This window comes from Capsicum annuum, chromosome 3 (genome assembly GCF_002878395.1).
Source record: "Capsicum annuum cultivar UCD-10X-F1 chromosome 3, UCD10Xv1.1, whole genome shotgun sequence".
Classification (NCBI taxonomy): Eukaryota; Viridiplantae; Streptophyta; class Magnoliopsida; order Solanales; family Solanaceae; genus Capsicum; species Capsicum annuum.
The window spans coordinates 265640903-265662226 of record NC_061113.1 but is presented as its reverse complement, the minus strand read 5'-3'; the positions used below and the strand labels follow the sequence as shown (position 1 = coordinate 265662226).

At 36.3% G+C, this 21324-nt stretch overlaps 1 protein-coding gene across 2 annotated transcripts; it reads left to right on the top strand.

The window, feature by feature from the left end:
- Positions 1-546: 546 nt before the first annotated feature.
- On the top strand, positions 547-21026 carry LOC107852455. Of its 2 annotated transcripts, none has more exons than XM_047410092.1 (14): positions 547-958; positions 2361-2451; positions 2580-2664; positions 2823-2907; positions 5195-5264; positions 6531-6600; positions 8563-8605; positions 8691-8937; positions 9030-9235; positions 9444-9518; positions 19379-19448; positions 19660-19740; positions 20543-20622; positions 20706-21026. In XM_047410092.1, the coding sequence occupies exons 1-14, from the start codon at positions 843-845 to the stop codon at positions 20782-20784; spliced, it is 1398 nt and encodes a 465-aa protein (XP_047266048.1). In that variant the 5' UTR covers positions 547-842; the 3' UTR covers positions 20785-21026. The 2 variants fall into 2 exon arrangements, with proteins under 2 accessions (XP_047266048.1, XP_047266047.1); XM_047410091.1 differs by having other exon boundaries at positions 548-958; positions 8560-8605.
- The last annotated feature ends 298 nt before the right edge of the window (positions 21027-21324 follow it).

Sequence of the window (21324 nt, the reverse complement as noted above, 5' to 3'; positions counted from 1 at the left end):
TTTATGACGTTTGTTTCAGCTTCTTTAACCGTGATTTTACTATATCATCCTTAATTAATTATTATAAGTCATTTATGTATTAAAAAATTAATAATATTTAATTAAAAAATAGATGACATGTCTGCCTATATTACTTCTAATTGCTCCGTGATTTACTATATTACCCTAAATTAATTACTATAAGTTATTTATGTATTAGAATTAGTAATATTTTTTACTATATTATCTCTAATTAATTATTATAAGTCATTTATATATCAAAAGTAATAATATTTAATTAAATCAATATATATTTATATTTGTATCTCATCAATATCATATTTTAATTTAAAAAATATTTATAGTGTTGGCCATGCTGGTGTCATGCACCTTCTTTTTCACCCAAACTTAGTCAAACATTTTTGCCCTGAGATGAAAAAATTATGAATTATTGATAAGCGGAAAATAATTGATTGAATGACTCAAATTGCCAATAGGATAAGATTTTGTCTTATACTAAACTCTAAAATATAAAAAAAAAACTAATTATTCTCCTTTAAAAAAAAATAAAAATTTGATTCGACAATACCAAAGCTATTTCGTTATATTTCTAATGGCGCCTTACAATTGGCAATGAAACTTTCCCTTTCCCATTTTGTCTTCCTCTTCCCGCAACTGCCACTGCATCCCCTCTACTAACTTTTCAATTTCACCTCTTCCCCTTTTTTAAACCCTAAAATTCTTCTCATTGAATTCATCGCAATCGTAGAATTCGCCGATTTTACTTTCGTATATAGCTAGGTTTTTCATTGTATAATAATAATTCTGACGAGTACAAGTTTAGTGTGTGTGAACGGGAAAAAATGAGCTGGAGGAGAGTGGGGAAATCTGGTCAGACACTAGCGGTGCACATCTTGCTTTTGTGTTTCACCACTTTACTTGTTATGAAGCTCGATCATTCCGTGGATTTCTCCTGGTGGTTAGTTTTTTTTTGTTTGCTTTCATAGTTTTTTATTTAATTTATAAATTCTGAATAAATGATGCCATCAGAGTAATTGTTTGTTCATGCCTGTAATTACATGGATGCTGATACTGCTCGTTTAAACTATCTGTTTTTTTTTTTCAATTGAAGTTTAGTTTTTTCAGTTTCATACCTGAACTATATCAGGTGTGTGAGTTACCTGGTGGTCAGTATTTTTTTTTTTTTGCTTAACCAAAATTTCAATTTAATTTATGATCCTGAATAAATGATGTGATTAGAGTAATCATTTCTTCATGTCTGTATTTCCATGGATGCTGATATTGCTCGGTTAAAAAATCTGTTTTTTTAGGGGGCTGAAATACAGTTTTTTTGTGTATCATACCTGAACTATATCAGACTTGTGTGAGTTACCTGTGGTCAGTTTCTTTCTTTTTTTTTTTTTTTGTTGTTGTCTTTCCACAATTTTTTTAATTTAATATATGAATTCTGAATAAATAATGTGATCCGAGTAATTGTTTCTTCATGATGCTTGTATCTCCACGGATGCTGATACTGCTTGGTTAAACTATCTGTTTTTTTTTTTGGTTGAAAAGTTTTTCGAGTTTCATACCTGATCTATAACAGTTGTGTCAACAGTTAATAGTTTAGGTATGTGAGTTTCAGGTAGTAAAAGTGAATTATTAATAGAGTACTTGAAGTGTGTTTAGATAAATGGTTGGTGATAAGTTTATGTATGTGAGTTTCAGGTAGGAAAAATGAATAATTAATAGAATTAACCGAACTGTGTTTAGATAAATAGTTGGTGATGTCATTCAGGTAGGAAAAGTGAATAATTAATAGAATTGATTGAAGTGTGTCTAGATAAATAGTTGGTGACATCATTTCATAAATATTGGTGATATTGTTCAGATAGGAGTTTAAGTGTGTTTTGATAAATAGTTGGAGATATTTCAGGTAGGAAACACTCGCAGACCTGGTAGTTCAGGTATGAAACTCAAGGGTTTGTACGTAATAAATAAGCTTTATTTTGGTTTGTATGAGTGGTTAAATGTACGTCCTTCTCATTTATTATCTCATAATTTTAACTTGTTGCACCAAGTAACCCAAGGTTCATCTTTCCTTGAAATAAAGGGTTATCAAATACTTAGTAATATTTGACCTGCCTACACATTATAATTTTTGGGCAAAGGGTTTTCAACTGACCACCCTTGAGCTTATGTGGCTCAACCGCTGTGTAGGTCACAAGGATATACGATACATGTATATTATTAGAAACCGAAAGATCTATTGTTTTATAGCCTAAGGAGCAATTGAACAACTAGTATAGTGCTCCTTGGACGTCCTTTCACCAGGTTTAGATTTAGAGGTGTTTCACCATGACTTTGACTTGGATATGCAGGATTATATTCTTCCCTCTATGGGTGTTTCACGCTGTTGTTGCCCGAGGAAGATTCTCCCTGCCTGCTCCATCAGTTCCCTACGATCGCCATGTATGTTTATGCAGTAACTTCTTAAATTTTGATAAGAAAGAGGAAGTTTGTCCAAACAAAATTGCTTATCAAATTTCCCTTCTGCTTTTGTATTCCATATATTGTGGGTGTTGCCTCCTTGTTGACAGTGGGCACCATGTCATGCTGTTGTTGCGACACCTTTGCTTATTGCATTTGAACTACTTCTATGTATACATCTCGAGAGCATATATGGTAAGAAAGAAAAACTCCACAATCTCTTGTAATACGATTCTTACAAATTTTATTTATCTTAGGTTTATTGTACTATTTCATGGTGCGTCTAGGTTCATATTAGTTTGTTAACCAAAATTATCCTTTACTTACCCTTCTTTTCTTGCGTTTTTGTGCAGTCAACCATTCGGCAGCTGTGAATTTGAAAATTGTCTTCCTTCCCTTGTTAGTATTTGAAGTAATTATTCTTATTGACAATTTCAGGTACTATGTTGACATGTTTTGGTCATTTTGACTTATTTCTTTGATTGCTTTACTATGAAAAAACAATCTAGTGGTTCTTTTACTGCTACAATTGTTAAAAGAATCTCCAATATGCCCTTCCTCTTAGAACCTCGATTTTGTTTGTAGCTTTTCGTTGATATATTTAAGTGTACAGATAAGCATCCATTTCTTTTTTGAAACTAGTAATGTGTATTCCTCAACATTAAGGATAAGCAGGCCACCTCCAAAGGTGTGATTACAAAGGGAAATAATTACGAAAAACCTAGAAAGTCCAGTATTTGTACTTCATCATCTATAAATTGCTCTTTACACCAAAAACACTGTGTATATATTTCCCTTTGATCTTCTGTACGGAGTTTGATCTACCTTCAAAAATTCTTTCATTTCTCTCCTTCAATGTAGTCCATCATATGCATGCTGGTATAGTTTTCCCACCTTTTTGAATTTTTCTCTGTCCCTTTCTGATCCAGCAGCTCAGTAAATCTGCAGTGTGTTCTGTCATTCTCCAGTTGTCCCCAGCCAGATAAATGAAGACTGCCAATGAATAGGTGACTGTTAGTTTCAATTGCCTCCATGCATAGAGGGCATGTAGATGCTAAATGGATTTTCTTTTTTTGGAGTGCTTCATGAGTTATACATGCCGTTCTTTACCACCATCCATGTGGAACATTTCACCTTTGTGGGTGTCATGCTTTTCCAAGGCTTTTTACATCTTCGTGACATCTCTGTTAAGCCCCTCTTGTACACTCTACTGACTGAGAAGTGTCCATCTCCATAATGTTTCCATCTGAAGATGTCAGGGGCATTGGTTGTCTCTGTGTAGTCCCTATCCTACCAACCAATGCAGCAACCCTTTCCACTTTCAATCAATTCAACAATCTACTTAAAATTAAATTTCATCCCTGTGCTGACCAGATCTCTTCCATTGTGTTGGTCTTGATTATTTCATATAAAAAGTAGGCTAGGGAAGGCCTCTTGCAATGGTCCTTGCCCATCCCAGTTGTTCTTCCAGAATAGGATCTTCCTTCGATTGCTAGCTTATGTCCCACTCCAGGTTAGTCACAGGGATCTGATAGTTCTCCATACACCAACTTCATAAGTATCTGTGGTTTCATTCGAGGACCATTGTCTAATTGGTCCATATTTTTGCTGGATAACATTCTTCCGAAGAGCAGGGTTCTCCTCATCGTGTCTCCATAGCCATATCTTGAGCAAGCTGTTGTTTTGCAGCTTCAGGTTTCTGCCCCCATACCTCCTTGTTCTCAGCTCTGTTGTGCTATATCCCATTTCACCACATTCAAGCCTTTGTAATCCTTGTTGCCATGCCACAAGAAGTTCCTTCTCAGCCTGTCTAGAGAAACTTTGTTAAGCATGGGAAATAATGACATTACATATGTTGGTAAATAATTCAGAGCTGAATTGATTAGAATTGACCTGCCTCCTAGGGAAAGGTACTGGAATTTCCACAAAGCAAGTTACTTTTGTGTTTTCTCAATATTTCGTCCTAAATCTCAAGTAAGGGCAGCCCGGTGCACTAAAGCTACTGTTATGTGCAGTGTACGGGAAAGGGCCCCACCACAAGGGTGTATTGTATGCAGCCTTACCTTGCATTTCTGCCAGAGGCTGTTTCCAATACTTGAACCCGTGACCTCCTGGTCATATGGTAGCAACTTTACCAGTTACTCCAAGGCTCCAACAACAACAACAACAACAAACCCAGTATATTACCACATAGTGGGGTCTGGGGAGGGTAGTGTGTACGCAGTCCATACCACTACCTCTAAAGACGTCGAGAGGCTGTTTCCGATAGACCCGGACTCCAAGGCTCCCCTTTGTCCTAAATCTCAAGTGCCTTGTGTTTTGATCCCAAGGGTAATCCTAGGTAGACAATAAGCAACTTGTCCACTCCACATCCCAAAATGTTAGTCGAAGGAGCATCCATTTCAAAAGATATTTTAGAACGTCATGCCATAAAGGCTTCTGAAGTGAACTATTTGCCTTTTGACAGAGTTAGTGTTAACATTGCTTCCACCTCCAAGTAGAACTATGTTTGTTCAACATACTGGTCACCTTTAATATTTCTTGCCTTTCGGTCCATTTTCTGCAGTCCATTTTCTGCAATATTAGCTGTTAAATCTTAGTGCATGACCTGTTGTATGGAAAATAATCAAAAGAAGGATCTCCAATAATGGAATGGAAGTAGTAATACACTTGCTTATATGCCATGTCTTGCTGGTGGATAAATACGTTTTACCATTTGGAGCAGAATGTGTAAGGCATTATTACCTGGAGATGAAGAAAGCATGAATGATGAGGCAATATGGGAAACACTTCCAGTAAGTTCATTTATTTGTCCTTGGAGATACAGTACTAGTTAGTCTAGGTTTTCATAGCTGAAATCGTATTTCTCTGATTTTCAATTTCTTGATTTTGTGAATCCATTTTATAACTTTATTTGTTCTAGTGTAGTATATGCATCCTGGTCGACCTATAGTTGAAATCATTTGAAACGTATCTGTACTCTTAGCCTTCTAGGCATAGCAATCCAACCTATGTTTTTATCCCTTTAGTATCAATATGCAACATGGAGAGCTAAGAATCTTTGTAACATTGAAGTCTCATGTGATAATAAGAACAGGGTCAATAGTTATTGACACTTATCAGCGACTAGAAGATTTGTATGCTGTAGTTTATTAATCCCTCCACAAAAAGTGAGTGAACTATGCTATTCTGTTCTTTGCAAAAGACTCAACCTTCTTCTTTGAAGCAAAAAGTTCCCTCAGTAATTCAAACTATAAATTCTGTTCATTTTTTTCATGTTGAACTGGAACTAGTGCTGTTCAAAATTATTTCAAAGTTTAGATGATATCTTTTTCGTTAGCTACTCTATATTTTCATATTTCAAACTTCTCCCTCGATGCAATGATTACACGAGAAGAGTTAGATGTGAGTTTAGTATTGGTCCAGGAACATGGGGGACCATCTCTTAAATTTTGTGTCCTTTTTTTTCTTGATCCAAAAAATAAAATAAAAAACAAAAAAATGTTGTATTCTCTTAAAACACTAACTTCTAAGAGTAAAATAAATATCACAAATCCCTTTGTATCATATAAACTATATTTAAATATGCTTTTTAGAAAAGTGGGTTCCATGTGGTGGGGCCCTTCCCCGGACACCGCGCATAGCGGTAGCTTTAGTGCACCGGGCTGCCCTTTTTTTAGAAAAGTGGGTTCCATTTTGTTATAATAGAAAAAGAAAGAAAGACAGTAGTACTCTTTTTTTGAGACGGTGAGTGTTTGTTCTCTAATTCAATACAATGATTTGTTCACAGAGCTTACCTGTGAGCCAGTTAGACTTGGTAATGCCTTCTGAGTTGGAGGACAGTTATCAATGACTGCATTTTGTAATAGATCTGGGCGTGGTTGAATGATTTTATGATGTGTCTGTGCAAAGTTTATGGTTTTACTTATTAAAAAGAAAAAGAAATAGATACCTATTGGAAAATTAATTTGGTTATATCTATTAAACCTTTGTTCTTGTTTTTTAATAATGTGGAGAATATAGAAGATGGTTTTACTAAATGACGATCTTATGGTTACTAGCATTTTTGGGTGGCAATCTCCATGGTCTTCTTTGTTGCTGCCACAGTGTTCACCCTTCTCAAGTTGTGTGGTATGTACCTCTGTCTCTCTTTAGTTGTGGATATTATTATTTAATGTTTGTTGCTTTGAGGGGTACAGCCCAAAGCATCTCCACTCAATGTTGTTATTTCTCCTAACTATATCCAGCACTCGTTCCTAGACATAGAGATCTGGAACTTAGATAAAAAATGATCTTGACCCCTATTTCGAAGAAATTAGAGACAATAATTAGTATAAGACTAACTACCCTCTTTAAATTACATTATAGAAACCAAAGATTTCAAATTAAGAATTAATCTTACCTCTTAAAGAATCTTTCTTATAAGGTTGCAATTTGCAAATAAATCCATAGCCACCACACACTAAGGTGTAAAGAAGAGAAACCTCTCAAATAATATTCATCATAATTTGTCTAATAAAAATAAAAAAATCTACTCCTATAGACAGTTAAACAGGGGAAACCTATCCCAAATAGCATGGGATTCGAATCCTACTTTTATGGAAATATAATAAATAGTACAATCAAACTAGGAAACTTTTAAAATAGAAAAACAAATAAAAATTAATGTCAAACTTTTCCCTAATTAATAAGGAAAGAAGTATCAATTCTTGTTTTTTTGGGAACCAACATCTCACGCCTAAACTTCCCCTTTTCGGGCATGAGTTCCCACGTGTAATGCAGTCCCATTTGGATTGATTTTCATGTGTAATTACAACATGAAAATTCAGCTTCTTGGACTCTCCTTTGGCCTCCATTTGAGCATGCAAAATCATCTCCTTTCAGCTTTCATGTGGCCTCAATCTTCCTCCTCTTGCATTTGGGCTTGGACTTGAATGTGTGTAGCATCTATCCCATTCGTCACCACAATTCATGGGCCCATTCTTGGGTTCTTTCCACGATGAGCATCTTCTCGATCTCCCATTGAAGCCCGTCAACTTTAATGGAGGTATGTCACCCTGGATGCTATCACATATTCGCATGTCCTTAGTCATGTTTAGAGGGAAAGCAGGGGCTTGCAAGATAAAAATCTCCTATTCGTTTGTGTTTGTACAGTTTTTCTGGAAGCCTATGCCAATTCCTCATTTCCTCTGTTTACTTTTGGAAGTACAGTCCAAGTTACCAGTATCAATTTTTTTTAAAGTGATGTCATCAGAAAAATAGAGTAAATGAAGAAACGGAAAGACACCCAAATACAGGCCAAAGTCACTCTGAAAGTGAAGTCAAAAGAAACTGATTGAAGCACCCATAATTTTGTATCAGAATTAAAATATGTTATTATTCCTTCACCTGGCATTCTTTTCATAATTTTATCATTCAATTCATACACCATTCGTTTTTTGGTGTTAGTATTGCTTTTTCTTTCAAATATGTTGGGTCATTGTATGGATAAACTGCCTCGACAATTGGTTTGATCGGGTAGTTGGATGATTTGATGCTTATATCAGTAGGCAATTTATTAAGCCTCCCTGTAACAATTAAGTGAAGTGAAACCCTCTGTTGCATATTGCTGATCGATATCTTGATATTTTGGATGCTCGTTTTAGTTCATGATTTTCCTTTAATCATGGCTGGCCAGTAATGGTTTCGAATCCACCACGTATTTTTTTTGCATCATTTAGAACTTATCCTACTAGCATCTGGATACTCTGAATAACAGAAATATCCTTTTGGAGAAGTGAAGCTCTAATAATGATCAGCGTTTAAGAACTGAGTACTTTTCTGCAAAATTTTTTAGGTCTGATAAAATGTGCCTAAAGAGGTCTCTGGATACTCCCTGTCTATGACTATTTCATTGATTGATGAAATATGAAAACGGAATAAAGAAATTGGAAGACCCTTTTATTTTTGTTCCTTTAAGGGCAGTTATATATCAAGCCTATATATTATCCAACGTTTTTGACCGGTTTATTTATACTTTTATAGTATGCAAGCCTTTTGTTACCTGTCTGTGTCTCTAATACCTATGTTAACTGTATTTCTTTGTTCCAGGAGATGTTGGAGCTCTGGGCTGGTGGGACTTGTTTATTAATTATGGGTATGTCCTTTTTGTGATGCTCTTAGTCATCCTTCTTCTGTTTGGCGGCTTCAGCTATAACTAACAAAGTTGTCTGTTTTGACAGCATTGCTGAGTGCTTTGCGTTTCTTGTTTGTACTAAGTGGTCAAATCCAACAATTCATAGAAGTTCTGATGCACGTGGAGCTAGTTCTTCGTCTACTACTATCAGATACCTTGACTGGAATAGTGGCTTAGTGGTTTCCTCCGAGGAAGAACCCCAGAGAAGAATGTGTGGGTTGCAAGACCTCGGTGGTCACATAATGAAAATTCCAATTATATTTTTCCAAGTTCTCCTCTGTATGCGCCTGGAGGTAAGTTACTCTATGATGTAATTATGGCCCAGCTACTGGACATTGGGGATGCTTCTGGTTTGTTTCTAATAATTCAGGCTTCTGAATTTCAGGGAACACCTGCAGGTGCAAGACACATTTCTATTCCACTTCTATTCTTACCCATATTCCTATTGCAAGGAGCTGGTATTTTGTTTGCTACATTAAGATTTGTTGAAAAAATTGTTCTTTTATTACGAAGTGGAGCTGCTGTGGGACGATACCATGTATTTTCTTCAAGAGTGCGTGACTGCTTTGCATTTATGCATCATGGTTCCAGGTAAAGTCATAAGAAACCAACAGGAGGAAGATAAATTATTACAGGTTTCGTTTCTGTAGAACATGATATACAGAGGATCAGAAAATTATGGGATAGTTACCAAAAAAAGAAGAAAATTATGGGATAACACAACGACTCTTAATTGTCACATAAATAGTGATTCTTGAAATTGCAATTAAGTGATGGCTAGTATGTGATGGTATTTCAGGTTACTTGGTTGGTGGTCCATTGATGAATCAAGTAGAGAGGAACAGGCTCGATTATTCCACGATGGATTTCCTGGGTAAGAATGGTTTTCTCCTCCTTTGTCTGAGTTCTTTGCATTGTATTTCATTTCTATGAAGAAAGGATAATGTAAATGTAAATGCACTAAACTCGTTGGAGATGGAAGCATGAAAGAACACTGATGAGTGCACGGGGTTTTCTTTGATCCGTCACTTTCACATAGTTCACTAGTTCAATAAAAGGTTTTAATTGATTCACCAACCTAGACACACAAGCATCATTAAAGACTAAATATGAAACAACGGAAAAAAATTAACTTAAGAACGCAAGAATTCCATATGTTACCTGTTTTTTAAAAAAAAAGAATGCAAGAACTCCATACCTTCTTTTTTGTGGTTTTAAACCTCTGATAGATGGACGGCGATTGGCGACTGAAGCCTACCAATAGCTGACTTAGAAAGACTCGGCAATAGGAATTTAAAACACCTACGTGCTGGTAAACGAAAATCACCTCAACCGGATCAGAGTAAACAACAATGTCAAATCAGGTTGCCCCTTGCCTTGAAAGTATTCACACTTTCCCTGCAGCTTTCCCAAAATAAGGGGGAGATCTGCCGCTTACTGTTCACACCAACATTCGACCAATACTATAGTCATGTCGTTCGCCTCTCTTTCTAATCACCTTTCCTTGTATTCATCAGATTTTTGACTTTGACTAATAAAGACAAGAATTGACCGTACTAAAAGACTCTATAGCTGGTAAAGTCTCCTCCGAATAGAACTCAAAATTCAATAACTCCAGTTACCACCTCTATGATATTTCTACCCCTGGTGGCCTCAAATAAAGACATTATTGTGTGGAATCCGGTTCTTTAGCGGGTAGAGAAGAGACTCTGGTTGGCAAAAAGATATTTTTCCATAGGAGGAAAGGAAGTGCGTATTAAGAGCACATTATCGAGCATCCCCACTTACTTTATGTCTTTGTTTCATGCCCCTGCTAGTGTTACAGAAAAGTTGGAAAGGCTCCAAAGAAACTTTCTTTGGGATTAGGCAGATGGGACAAGAAAACATCATTTGGTCGATGGAAGATAGTGACAACTACAAAACAATAGGGGAGCTTTTTATTTTTAATGTGTGTGTGTGTGTGTATATATATATATAGGAGTCAAAGACTTGAGGGTATTTAATAAAGCGTTGGTGGGAAATGGTTGTGGAGATTCGGGATAGGGACCAATTCTTTATGGAGAGGGGTGAAAGTAGAAAATATGGGGTGACTGGAGGGGGGTAGAGAACTAATGATATCAATATTTCATTTCAGTGTGGAGTGTGGAGGAATATTATGAAGGTCTGGGTTGATTTTGAGGTTAACATCTCGTTCAGGGTAAGGGATGAGAGGAGAGTTAGTTTTTGGAAATGGGTGAGGAAGTTGATCATCTTCATCGCAACCTGACCATGAGACTGTGGTGGGATATGTTTAGGAGGTTTGGTATCTCTCGGGCGATGAGGAGAATTGTGAAGGAAATGTTGGCTTACTGAAAAACTAGAAGAAGCAGGAAGGCGTGGAGCTTGGAATGTTGTTGCCTTTAGCTTTGATGTGGATCGTTTGGACAAAAAGAAATAGGAGGGCTTTTGAAAAGGTCGAAGTGACTTTTGGGCAGTTGAGGAGTAACCTCATGCCCCTTACTTATTTTTGGTGCACCCATGTAAGTGCCAAGTTGTATAGAGGATTGAGTGTCTTTTGTGGAGAACTATGTTGTGTTGTAGGTTCTTTGCTTTTTGGTATACTGCTTGTATACAATCGATTTTGGCCCTGTGATTAATGAAATCGTGATTGATGAAATTGTTTACCTGTTTAAAAAAATGATAATATTACTTCAGAACTCTCCTATTCTAGCTTTGGGCAACATTTAAATCAAGCTGGCGTAACTCAGTGCCTTAGCCTTTACTCAACTTGATTGCCAGTTGCTACTCCAATTGTTTTGATCTAGCCGTAATTCTGAGCCGTGGTCCATGAAAAGGATTGAAAAGGAAACATGCTAAATTGTTAGTTTTATTTTTCATTTACACATACATTTTCTTCTATTGTCAACAACAACATAAGCCCCCGCCGCCCACAAGTGGGGGCTTGGGAGGGTAGTACGTGTGTAACCTTACCTCTACCTTGTGAAGATAGAGCGGATATTTCCGGTAGACCTTTGACTCAAGTAATGATGATGTAAAAATTATCGCAGTAAATTTTAATGAAGCAATTGAAAATTAGGATTGATCTTAACAGTATTTTGGATGGAATATATAAAAGGCATGCCTTTTTATGGAATAATTTATCTCAAGGTCTTAAGTGTACTAGGAAGTACAATATTATGTTAGTTGTGATGTTAGCTCTATGTGAATTTAGTATTAGCTCTATGTGGATTTAGTGTTACTGGACATACAATATTACTTGGAGGAAATCTTTAAAAGAACACTAGAAGTGCTAAATATATTGCCACAAAAGGGACGTAACTCTAATTTCTCATAATTTTTTTTGAAGGAAAGCTAGGAGATCGCCAACTCTATCATGCCGAGTGGGCAAATCAAATATGTTTAAGACATTTGAAGATCTTAGTAAAGAATCATTAGCCTTGGATGAGAAAGAAAAACAACAAATACTAGCGAATAAGATCATTCACCTTGTCTAAGAAATACCATTAGATTAACGTAGGTTGGAGCAGTTGTTGGCAATTAAGTCACGGGTGGAAAAAGTTAAAAAAAAACAAGTAGTTGTGTAAAAACTGGGCTTCTCAAGTTTGATTTAACTGTTGCCTTGAGACAAAAGAAGATCGAGTTGAACTAAAGAACTCCAACACCGTTTTTGTGGTTTGAAAACCTCTGATAAATAGACGACGAAAGACGGTGGAAGACTAACAACAATTGTCTTAAATACAGAGACAAGAATTGACCGTATTTAAATGTTCCTAGCTAAGAAAATCTTCTCCAAACATAAGTCCACATTCAAGAACTCCAGTTACCATCTCCATGATGATTCTAAGTTCGTCAACTCCCCGCATCTTCTGTCTCCGGGAAACATTTAAATCTAACTCTTGCAGCTTGCCTTTTTCACAACTTCTTGTTTTTTCTGAACTTTTTTGGCCCGCAGCTTAATAGCCAGCATTTGCACTAAAATATGTTATTAGGCGGTATTTCTCGGACAGGGTGCATGATCCCATACATAAGTATTTGCCTCTTTCTTTATCGTCCAATGATTGTAATTCATTATGGAGATCTTCAAATGCCTCAGAGACATTTGATTTGCCTTCAACATGACCACGTTGGCAATTTTCTGGCTTCACTTCAGAAAATTATTCAATTATTTTTTCTTTACTTGTGTAAGCATAGGAATATGATTTTTCACGTGGCGGAAAGAGCATAACACCAACATTCGCTCCTGTCCGAGTTGAAAGCTCATTTGCTTTCTAGGACAAAGTGTTTTCCTTTTCGCGAGAGTAACAGTGCGTGCTTTCACATGTGTGAGAAGGCTCACGCTGTTACTTTATCGAAAAGGATAGGAACTTTGTTCAAGAAAACGAATGAAGTTTCAGCTCGCCTCGTAGCGAATGTTGGTGTTATTCTGCTTTCTGCAGGTGGAAAACTATGTTCCTGTGGTTTCAAACGTATGAAAAAAATAACTGATAATTTTTTGAAGGAAAGCTAGTAGATCGCCAACTCTATCATGCTGAGTGGGCAAACCAAATATGTTTAAGACATTTGAAGATCTCTATAAAGAATCATTAGCCTTGGATGAGAAAGAAAAACAACAAATACTAACAAATTAGATTATGCATTTTGTCTTAGAAACACCATTAGATTAACGTAGGTTGGAGCAGTTGTTGGCTATTGTCGTAGCGAGAAAGTTAAAGAAAAAAACTAGTAGTTGTGTAAAGACTGGGCTACTCAAGTTTGATTTAATCGTTGTCCAGAGACAAAAGAAGACTGAGTTCAACTTAAGAACTCCAATGTCTTCTTTTTTGCGGTGTGAAAACCTCTGATAAATAGATGAAGCCGGGCGGTGGAAGACTAACAACTTTCATAATAACAAAGATAAGAATTGACCGTATTTAAATGTTCCTAGCTAAGAAAGTGTTTTCCAAACACAATTCCAAATTCAAGAACTCCAGGTACCACCTCCATGATAATTCTAAGTACGTGAACTCCCCGCATCTTCCATCTCCGGGGCAACATTTAAATCTAACTCTTGTAGCTCGCCCTTTTCACAACTCTTGTTTCTTCTGAACTTTTTCCGCCGGCGATTTAATCGCCAGCAGCTGCCTTAACAGGTGTCATGTCATCTGGTACTCAGCCAGGGTGCATGATCCTATACATAAGTATTCACTTATGCTTGTAATTCATTATGGAGATCTTTAGAGACATTTGATTTGCCCTCAACATGATCACATTGGTGATTTTCTAGCTTCACTTCAAAAAATTATTCAAATATTTTTGCTTTACTTGTGTAAGCATAGGAATATGATTTTTCACCTAGTGAAAAGGGCATAACACCAACATTCGCTCCTGTCAGAGTTGAAAGCTTATTTGCTTTCTTGGACAAAGTTTTTTCTTTTTGTGAAAGTAACAATATATGTTTTCACACATGTGAGAATGCTCGCCTTATTACTTTCTCGAAAAGGATAAGAACCTTGTTCAAGAAAGCGAATGAACTTTCAACTCGGCCCGTTACGAATGTTGGTGTTATTTTGCTTTCTCCAAGTGGATTGGTTTCTCAAAAAGTATAAGAACCTTGTTCAAGAAAGCGAATGAATTTTCAACTCGGCCCGTAGCGAATGTTGGTGTTATTCTGCTTTTTCCAAGTGGAAAACCATGTTCCCGTGGTTTCACACGTATGGAAAACATAACTGATAATATTTTTGAAGGAAAGCTAGTAGATCGCCTACTCTATCATGCTGAGTGGGCAAGTTAAAGACTACAACTTTCATAATAACAAAGACAATAATTGTCCAATATTTAAAAACTCTATGGCTAGTAAAGTCTCCTCCAAACACAAGTCCTCCAGTTACCACCTCCATGATAATTGTAAGTTCGTGAACTCCCCGCATCTTCAGTCTCCGGGGCAACATTAAAATCTAACTCTTGTAGCTCGCCCTTTTCACAACTTCTTGTTTCTTCCGAACTTTTTCTGCTCGCGACTTAATTGCCAGCAGTTGCTCCTACATGTGTTATCTGGCGGTATTTCTTAGCCAAGGTGATCCTATACATAAGTATTCGCCTCTTTCTTTATTGTCCAATTCTTGTAATTAGTTATGGAGATCTTCAAATGTCTTAGAGACATTTGATTTGCCCTCAACATGATCACGTTGGTGATCTTCTGGTTTCACTTCAAAAAATTATTCAATTATTTTTTCTTTACTTGTGTAAGCATAGGAATATGATTTTTTTACCTGGTGAAAAGAGCATTACACCAACATCCGCTCCCGTTCAAGTTGAAAGCTCATTCGCTTTCTTGGACAAAGATTTTTTCTTTTTGAGTAAGTAACAGTGCGTGCTTTCAAATATGTGAGAAGGCTCCCGATGTTACTTTCTCGAAAAGGATAAGAACCTTGTTCAATAAGGCAAATGAACATTCAACTCGGCCCGTAACGAATGTTGGTGTTATTCTGCTTTCTACAAGTGGAAAATCATGTTGCCGTGGTTTCACACGTGTGGAAAAAATAACTGATAATTTTTTTGAAGGAAAGCTAGTAGATCTCAAACTATATCTTGTTGAGTGGGCAAATCAGATCTGTTTAAGACATTTGAATATCTTTGTAAAGAAATGAGAAAGAAAAACAACAAATACTAACGAATAAGATCATGCTCGTCTTAGAAATACCATTAGATTAATGTAGGTTGGAGCAATTGTTGGCAATTGTCGCGGGTGAAAAAAGTTAAAGAAAAAACAAGTACTTGTGTAAAGACTGGGCTACTGAAGTTTGATTTAATTGTTGCTCAGAGACAAAAGTAGACTGAGTTCAATTTAAGAACTTCAATGCCTTATTTTTTGCGGTAAAAAAATCTTTGATAAATAGACGAAGACGATGGTGGAAGACTAACAACTTTCTTAATAACAAAGACAAGAATCGTCCAATATTTAAAAACTCCATGGCTAGTAAAGTCTCCTGTAAACACAAGTCTAAATTCAAGAGCTCCAGTTACTACCTCCATGATAATTGTAAGTTCGTGAACTCTCCGCATCTTCAGTCTCCGGGGCAACATTTAAATCTAACTCTTGTAGCTCTCCCTTTTCTCAACGTCTAGTTTCTTCTGAACTTTTTCTGCCCGCGACTTAATTGCCAGCAGTTGCTCCTACATGTGTTATCTGGCGGTATTTCTCAGCCAAGTTGATCCTATACGTAAGTATTTGCCTCTTTCTTTATTGTCCAATTCTTGTAATTAGTTATGGAGATCTTCAAATGTCTCAGAGACATTTGATTTGCCCTCAACATGATCACGTTGGTGATCTTCTGGTTTCACTTTAAAAAATTATTCAATTATTTTTTCTTTACTTGTGTAAGCATAGGAATATGATTTTTTTACCTGGTGAAAAGAGCATTACACCAACATCCGCTCCCGTTCAAGTTGAAAGCTCATTCGCTTTCTTGGACAAAGATTTTTTCTTTTTGAGTAAGTAACAGTGCGTGCTTTCAAATATGTGAGAAGGCTCCCGTTGGTACTTTCTCGAAAAGGGTAAGAACCTTGTTCAATAAGGCAAATGAACTTTCAACTCGGCCCGTAACGAATGTTGGTGTTATTCTGCTTTCTCCAAGTGGAAAATCATGTTTTGTGGTTTCACACATGTGGAAAAAATAACTGATAATTTTTTTGAAGGAAAGCTAGTAGACCGCCAACTATATCATGCTGAGTGGGCAAATCAAATGTGTTTAAGACATTTGAAGATCTTTGTAAAGAAATGAGAAAGAGAAACAACAAATAGTGACGAATAAGATCATGCACCTTTTCTTAGAAATACCATTAGGTTAACGTAGGTTGGAGCAACTGTTGGCAATTGTCGCGGGCAAAAAAAGTTAAAGAAAAAACAAGTAGATGTGTAAAGACTGGGCTACTCAAGTTTGATTTAATTGTTGCTCAGAGACAAAAGAAGACTTGAGTTCAACTTAAGAACTTCAATGCCTTATTTTTTGCGGTCTGAAAACCTTTGATAATTAGACGAAGACGATGGTGGAAGACTAACAACAACTTTTGTAATAACAAAGACAAGAATTGTCCAATATTTAAAAACTCCCTGGCTAGTAAAGTCTCCTCCAAACACAAGTCCAAATTCAAGAGCTCCACTTACCACCTCCTTGATAATTGTAAGTTCGTGAACTCCCGGCATCTTCAGTTTCCGGGGCAACATTTAAATCTAACTCTTGTAGCTTGCCTTTTTCACAACGTCTCGTTTCTTCTCAACTTTTTCTGCCCACGACTTAATTGCCAGCAGTTGCTCCTACATGTGTTATCTGGCGGTATTTCTCAGCCAAGGTGATCCTATACATAAGTATTCGCCTCTTTCTTTATCGTCTAATGCTTGTAATTAATTATGGAGATCTTCAAATGTCTCAGAGACATTTGATTTGCCCTCAACATGATCACGTTGGTGATCTTCTGGTTTCACTTCAAAAAATTATTCAATTATTTTTTCGTTACTTGTGTAAGCATAGGAATATGATTTTTTCACCTGGTGAAAAGGGCATTACACCAACATTCGCTCCTGTTCAAGTTGAAAGCTCATTAGCTTTCTTGGACAAAGATTTTTTCTTTTTGAGAAAGTAACAGTGTGTGCTTTCAAATATGTGAGAAGGCTCCTGCTGTTACTTTCTCAAAAAGGATAAGAACTTTGTTCAATAAGGCGAATGGACTTTCAACTCGGCCCGTAACAAATGTTGGTGTTATTCTGCTTTCTCCAAGTGGAAAATCATGATGGAAAAAATAACTGATAATTTTTTTGAAGGAAAGCTAGTAGATCGCCAACTTATCATGCTGAGTGGGCAAATCAAATGTGTTTTGATGATCTCAGTAAAGAATCATTAGCCTTGGATGAGAAAGAAAATCGAATACTAACGAATAAAATTATGCACCTTGTCTTAGAAATACCGTTAGTTTAATGTTGGTTGGAGCAAGTATTGGCAATTAAATTGCGTGTGAAAAAAGTTAGAAAAAAACAAGTAAATATGTAAAAGACCTGGCCACTCAAGTTTTATTTAAATTTTGCCCTAGAGCGAAAAGAAGAGTGTGTTTTTGAATCATAATTATCGTTGAGGTGGTAAATGGAGTTCTTTAATTTGGAGGTGAGTTTGTCAGCTACGTGAGTCATTTAATATGGTCAAGCCTTACCCCTACCTTGTGAAGATGGAGAAAGTATTTTTCGTACATTCTCGACTCAAGACTATACCACAAAAAGGAAATAATTACTTCAACAACTTCAGTTAAGCTAACCTAGGTTAAAAAGTAACAATAAATGTAATTAGTTAGTGTAAAATCATCTTGTAAGGTTTTATTGAGCTGAATCTTTCGATATTCTTTCTTGAATCACATTAGGAGAAAAAAATTGAGTTACCAACCTCGCTGGAGATGGAAACATGAAAGAACACATGAGTGCAGGAGGGTTTTGTTGATCCATCACTTTCTTATTGTTCACTAGTTCAGCAATAGATTTCAATTCATTTACCAATCTAGATAACACAAAGCATCTTGAACGATTAAAGATGAAACAAATGGAAAAAACTGACTAGAGAACTTATGAACTCCAACACTTTCTTTTTTGTGGTTTAAAAACCTTTGATAAATAGACGAAGACGGACGCTGGAAGGCTAACTACAGCTGTCTTAATAACAAAGACAAGTATTGATCATATTTAAAGACTCCATAGCTGGTAAAGTCTCCTCCTAACACAACTCCAAATTCAAGAACTCCCAGGTACCACCTCCATGATAATTCTGTGTTCAAAAACTCTCCACTTCTTCTGGCCCTGCGGCAACATTTAAATCTAGCTCTTGTAGCTCGTCCTTTTCACAACTTTTTGTTTCTTCTTTAACTCTTTCCGCCTGCCACTAGTTCTAATGACAGCATTCCCACTTTTATTGTCACTTCCGGTACTGGCAGGGGCAGCCCTGGTGCATGATCCTATACATAAATATTCGCCTCTTTCTTTCTCGTCCAATGCTTGTAATTCTTAATGGAGGTCTTCAAATGCCTCAAAAACCTCAGCATGATCACATTGGTGATCTTCTCAATTGAATAATGTAATACCTCACTTCTCAGTTGAATAATTTAACTCCTTAATTCACTTGTCGTTAAATGTTCATATTGGAACACCAAGCAACTATGAGCTGAAACAAACTTATTCAATTTGGGAAGCCAACCATTGATTGAGCTGATAATCTAATCTAGAGAAACAAATAGAGACACATATTTGTCGGTTTAGTTCGATTTCCTTACAGCTTCTTTTTTTTTTAAAAAAAAAAGAAATATCAAAACAACAACAACATACCTAGTAAAACCCCACAAGTGAGGTTTGGGAGGGTAAAGTGTATGCAGTTTATATCACTACCTCAGAGGCGAGGTAGAGAAGCTGTTTCTGATAGACCCTCAGCTACAAGTTAAAGCATTCCTGATTTATTACATTGTTGTGAATCTGTTTTTCGTTCAGTCAGAGTTTTTTTTACCCTCTAACACTCCTCCTCATTGAATTGCAATTCATTTAGTTGTAGTTCACCAATGTTAACCCGAGCTTATGGTAGTAGTAACTGACCTTGCTTTACATCCTTTCATCATCACCAAACCTATTCTTGATAATTTTGGGGTGAATTTGGCTGAAATAAAGACTGTTATTACTTCTGTGGATTATGAGACTTTATTTCATTATAGTAACTACATATTGTTTTGCAGATATAATACTTTTTGTGGTTATCCGCCTGAAATAGTCAAGAAAATGCCCAAGAAGGATCTTGCGGAGGAGGTAAGCTTATCATACATTTTTACCATACTGATTTTTATTGTACATGACACAAAATTGTGTACATGCCGGTATTGGTTGATATGTTGCTATCTATTCATATAATTCATTAAGCTCTTGACATTAACTTTTCTCCACACTTTTGAGGATCTATCTAGTTTCTGCTCATTTGGTATTTTCTTTTAATATTGTCTTTTGATTTGCTTTGTCATAGGTATGGAGACTTCAAGCTGCTCTGGGTGAGCAAGCAGAAATCACTAAACTGAGCCAGCAGGAATATGAAAGACTTCAAAATGTAAACTTCTTAATTTCACTCAGGCCTTCTCGACTTTGTGATGCAGGAGATAAAATCTTTCATCTGTTTCCAGTATATTGCCGGCCTATGTTGCATGAACTACGCTTTCTGAAAAGAGCTTTTTTACTATTTTTTGGGAAAGGGACTGTATTTGCACTTATCTACTTAATTATTATTATTACTACTCCACTTGAGGGATTACACTGGGTATGTTGTTGTCGTCGTCGTTGACTGTGACATCTACTTGTGGTTTAGGGGTAAGGTTCGTGTACACCCCACCGTACCCCACTTGTGGGAGTATACTGGGTATTTTGTTGTACTGGCCATGCCATCTTTTTCTGCCCTTTGCATGAAATGGTACTTGCTATTGGGAATATCTAAATCCTTAAGTTACACAGTCCCGAGCTAGTTGGAGTGATGCTCAAGTTTTACTTGAAGAAAAACCATAATCCTCGAGCTGTATGTCATCAAAAAAATTTCAATTATCTTAAACAGTTCACTTCCAGGAGTTCGTGTCTTATCAAAGATCTCACAGAACATATTACATTTCATGTCTGGTAATCTAACTGAATATACATAAATAAATGTAATACTATGATTTAGTTAACTGTTGTAGCTTGAATATGGGATAACGGCACCTGCTGTTTGAGATGTGGGTGTAGTTGTGTGGTTTCGTACCATCGAATTTTTTGGATAAGTCAAATTCTGTCACTTTCTTATGTAACAAATGTTACATTTATTTGTGTGAGGAGATCTTGCATAGTTGATCACATTAACTCAAAACAATTTTGATGCTGTGCAGGAAAAAGTTTTATGTAGGGTTTGCTTTGAAGGAGAGATTAGTACAGTGCTACTCCCTTGCAGGCATCGCGTCCTTTGCAGGTATTTTGCTCCGCCATTATGGGTCTAGCATATTACCTACTTGCCAATGGTACAAATGTTCATTCTTATCTCATGTGGTGCAGTTCCTGCTGTGAGAAATGCAACAAATGTCCTATCTGCCGTGTTTGTATTGAGCAGCGCTTGCCTGTATATGATGTATAGGTTTAATCCATCAATTTTCTGCCTTTCTTGTGTTGGAAGTCCTTACAAAATGTCAGATATGACATATGATACCTCGAAAGGTAGTTTACAGTTGGAGTTAGTTTGCTTCGACTTAACTAACGAAATTAGGTAGGGCACATTTAGATTGCAGTTGCTATTCCAGAACTGTTATCTTTTGTAAATATGTGTCCTTTCTAGTGAAGGAAGTTGTATATATTATATAGTATCTTTTTTCTTTTTAATTTAGTTTACTACTTTATTTTCCAGAATTTTTATGTGTTATTCAACAATCATTTTCAGGTGAGAAAAGTCAAATACTAATCGAATTTGAAAATGTGAAGTGTTGTGTCACGGCTTTCAAATTACTTCTTTCCATGTCCAGGAATAGTTACTTCAGTTGTGTCTTAAAGTAACACTTTTCCTTTTCCCAAATATGACTAATATTTGACTGATTATAGAAATAAATATAACAATAAAGATTTGCCATAATTAGAGGGCACAGTAAGGATAAGAAGCAGCAACTAAAAATATGTCCAAAAA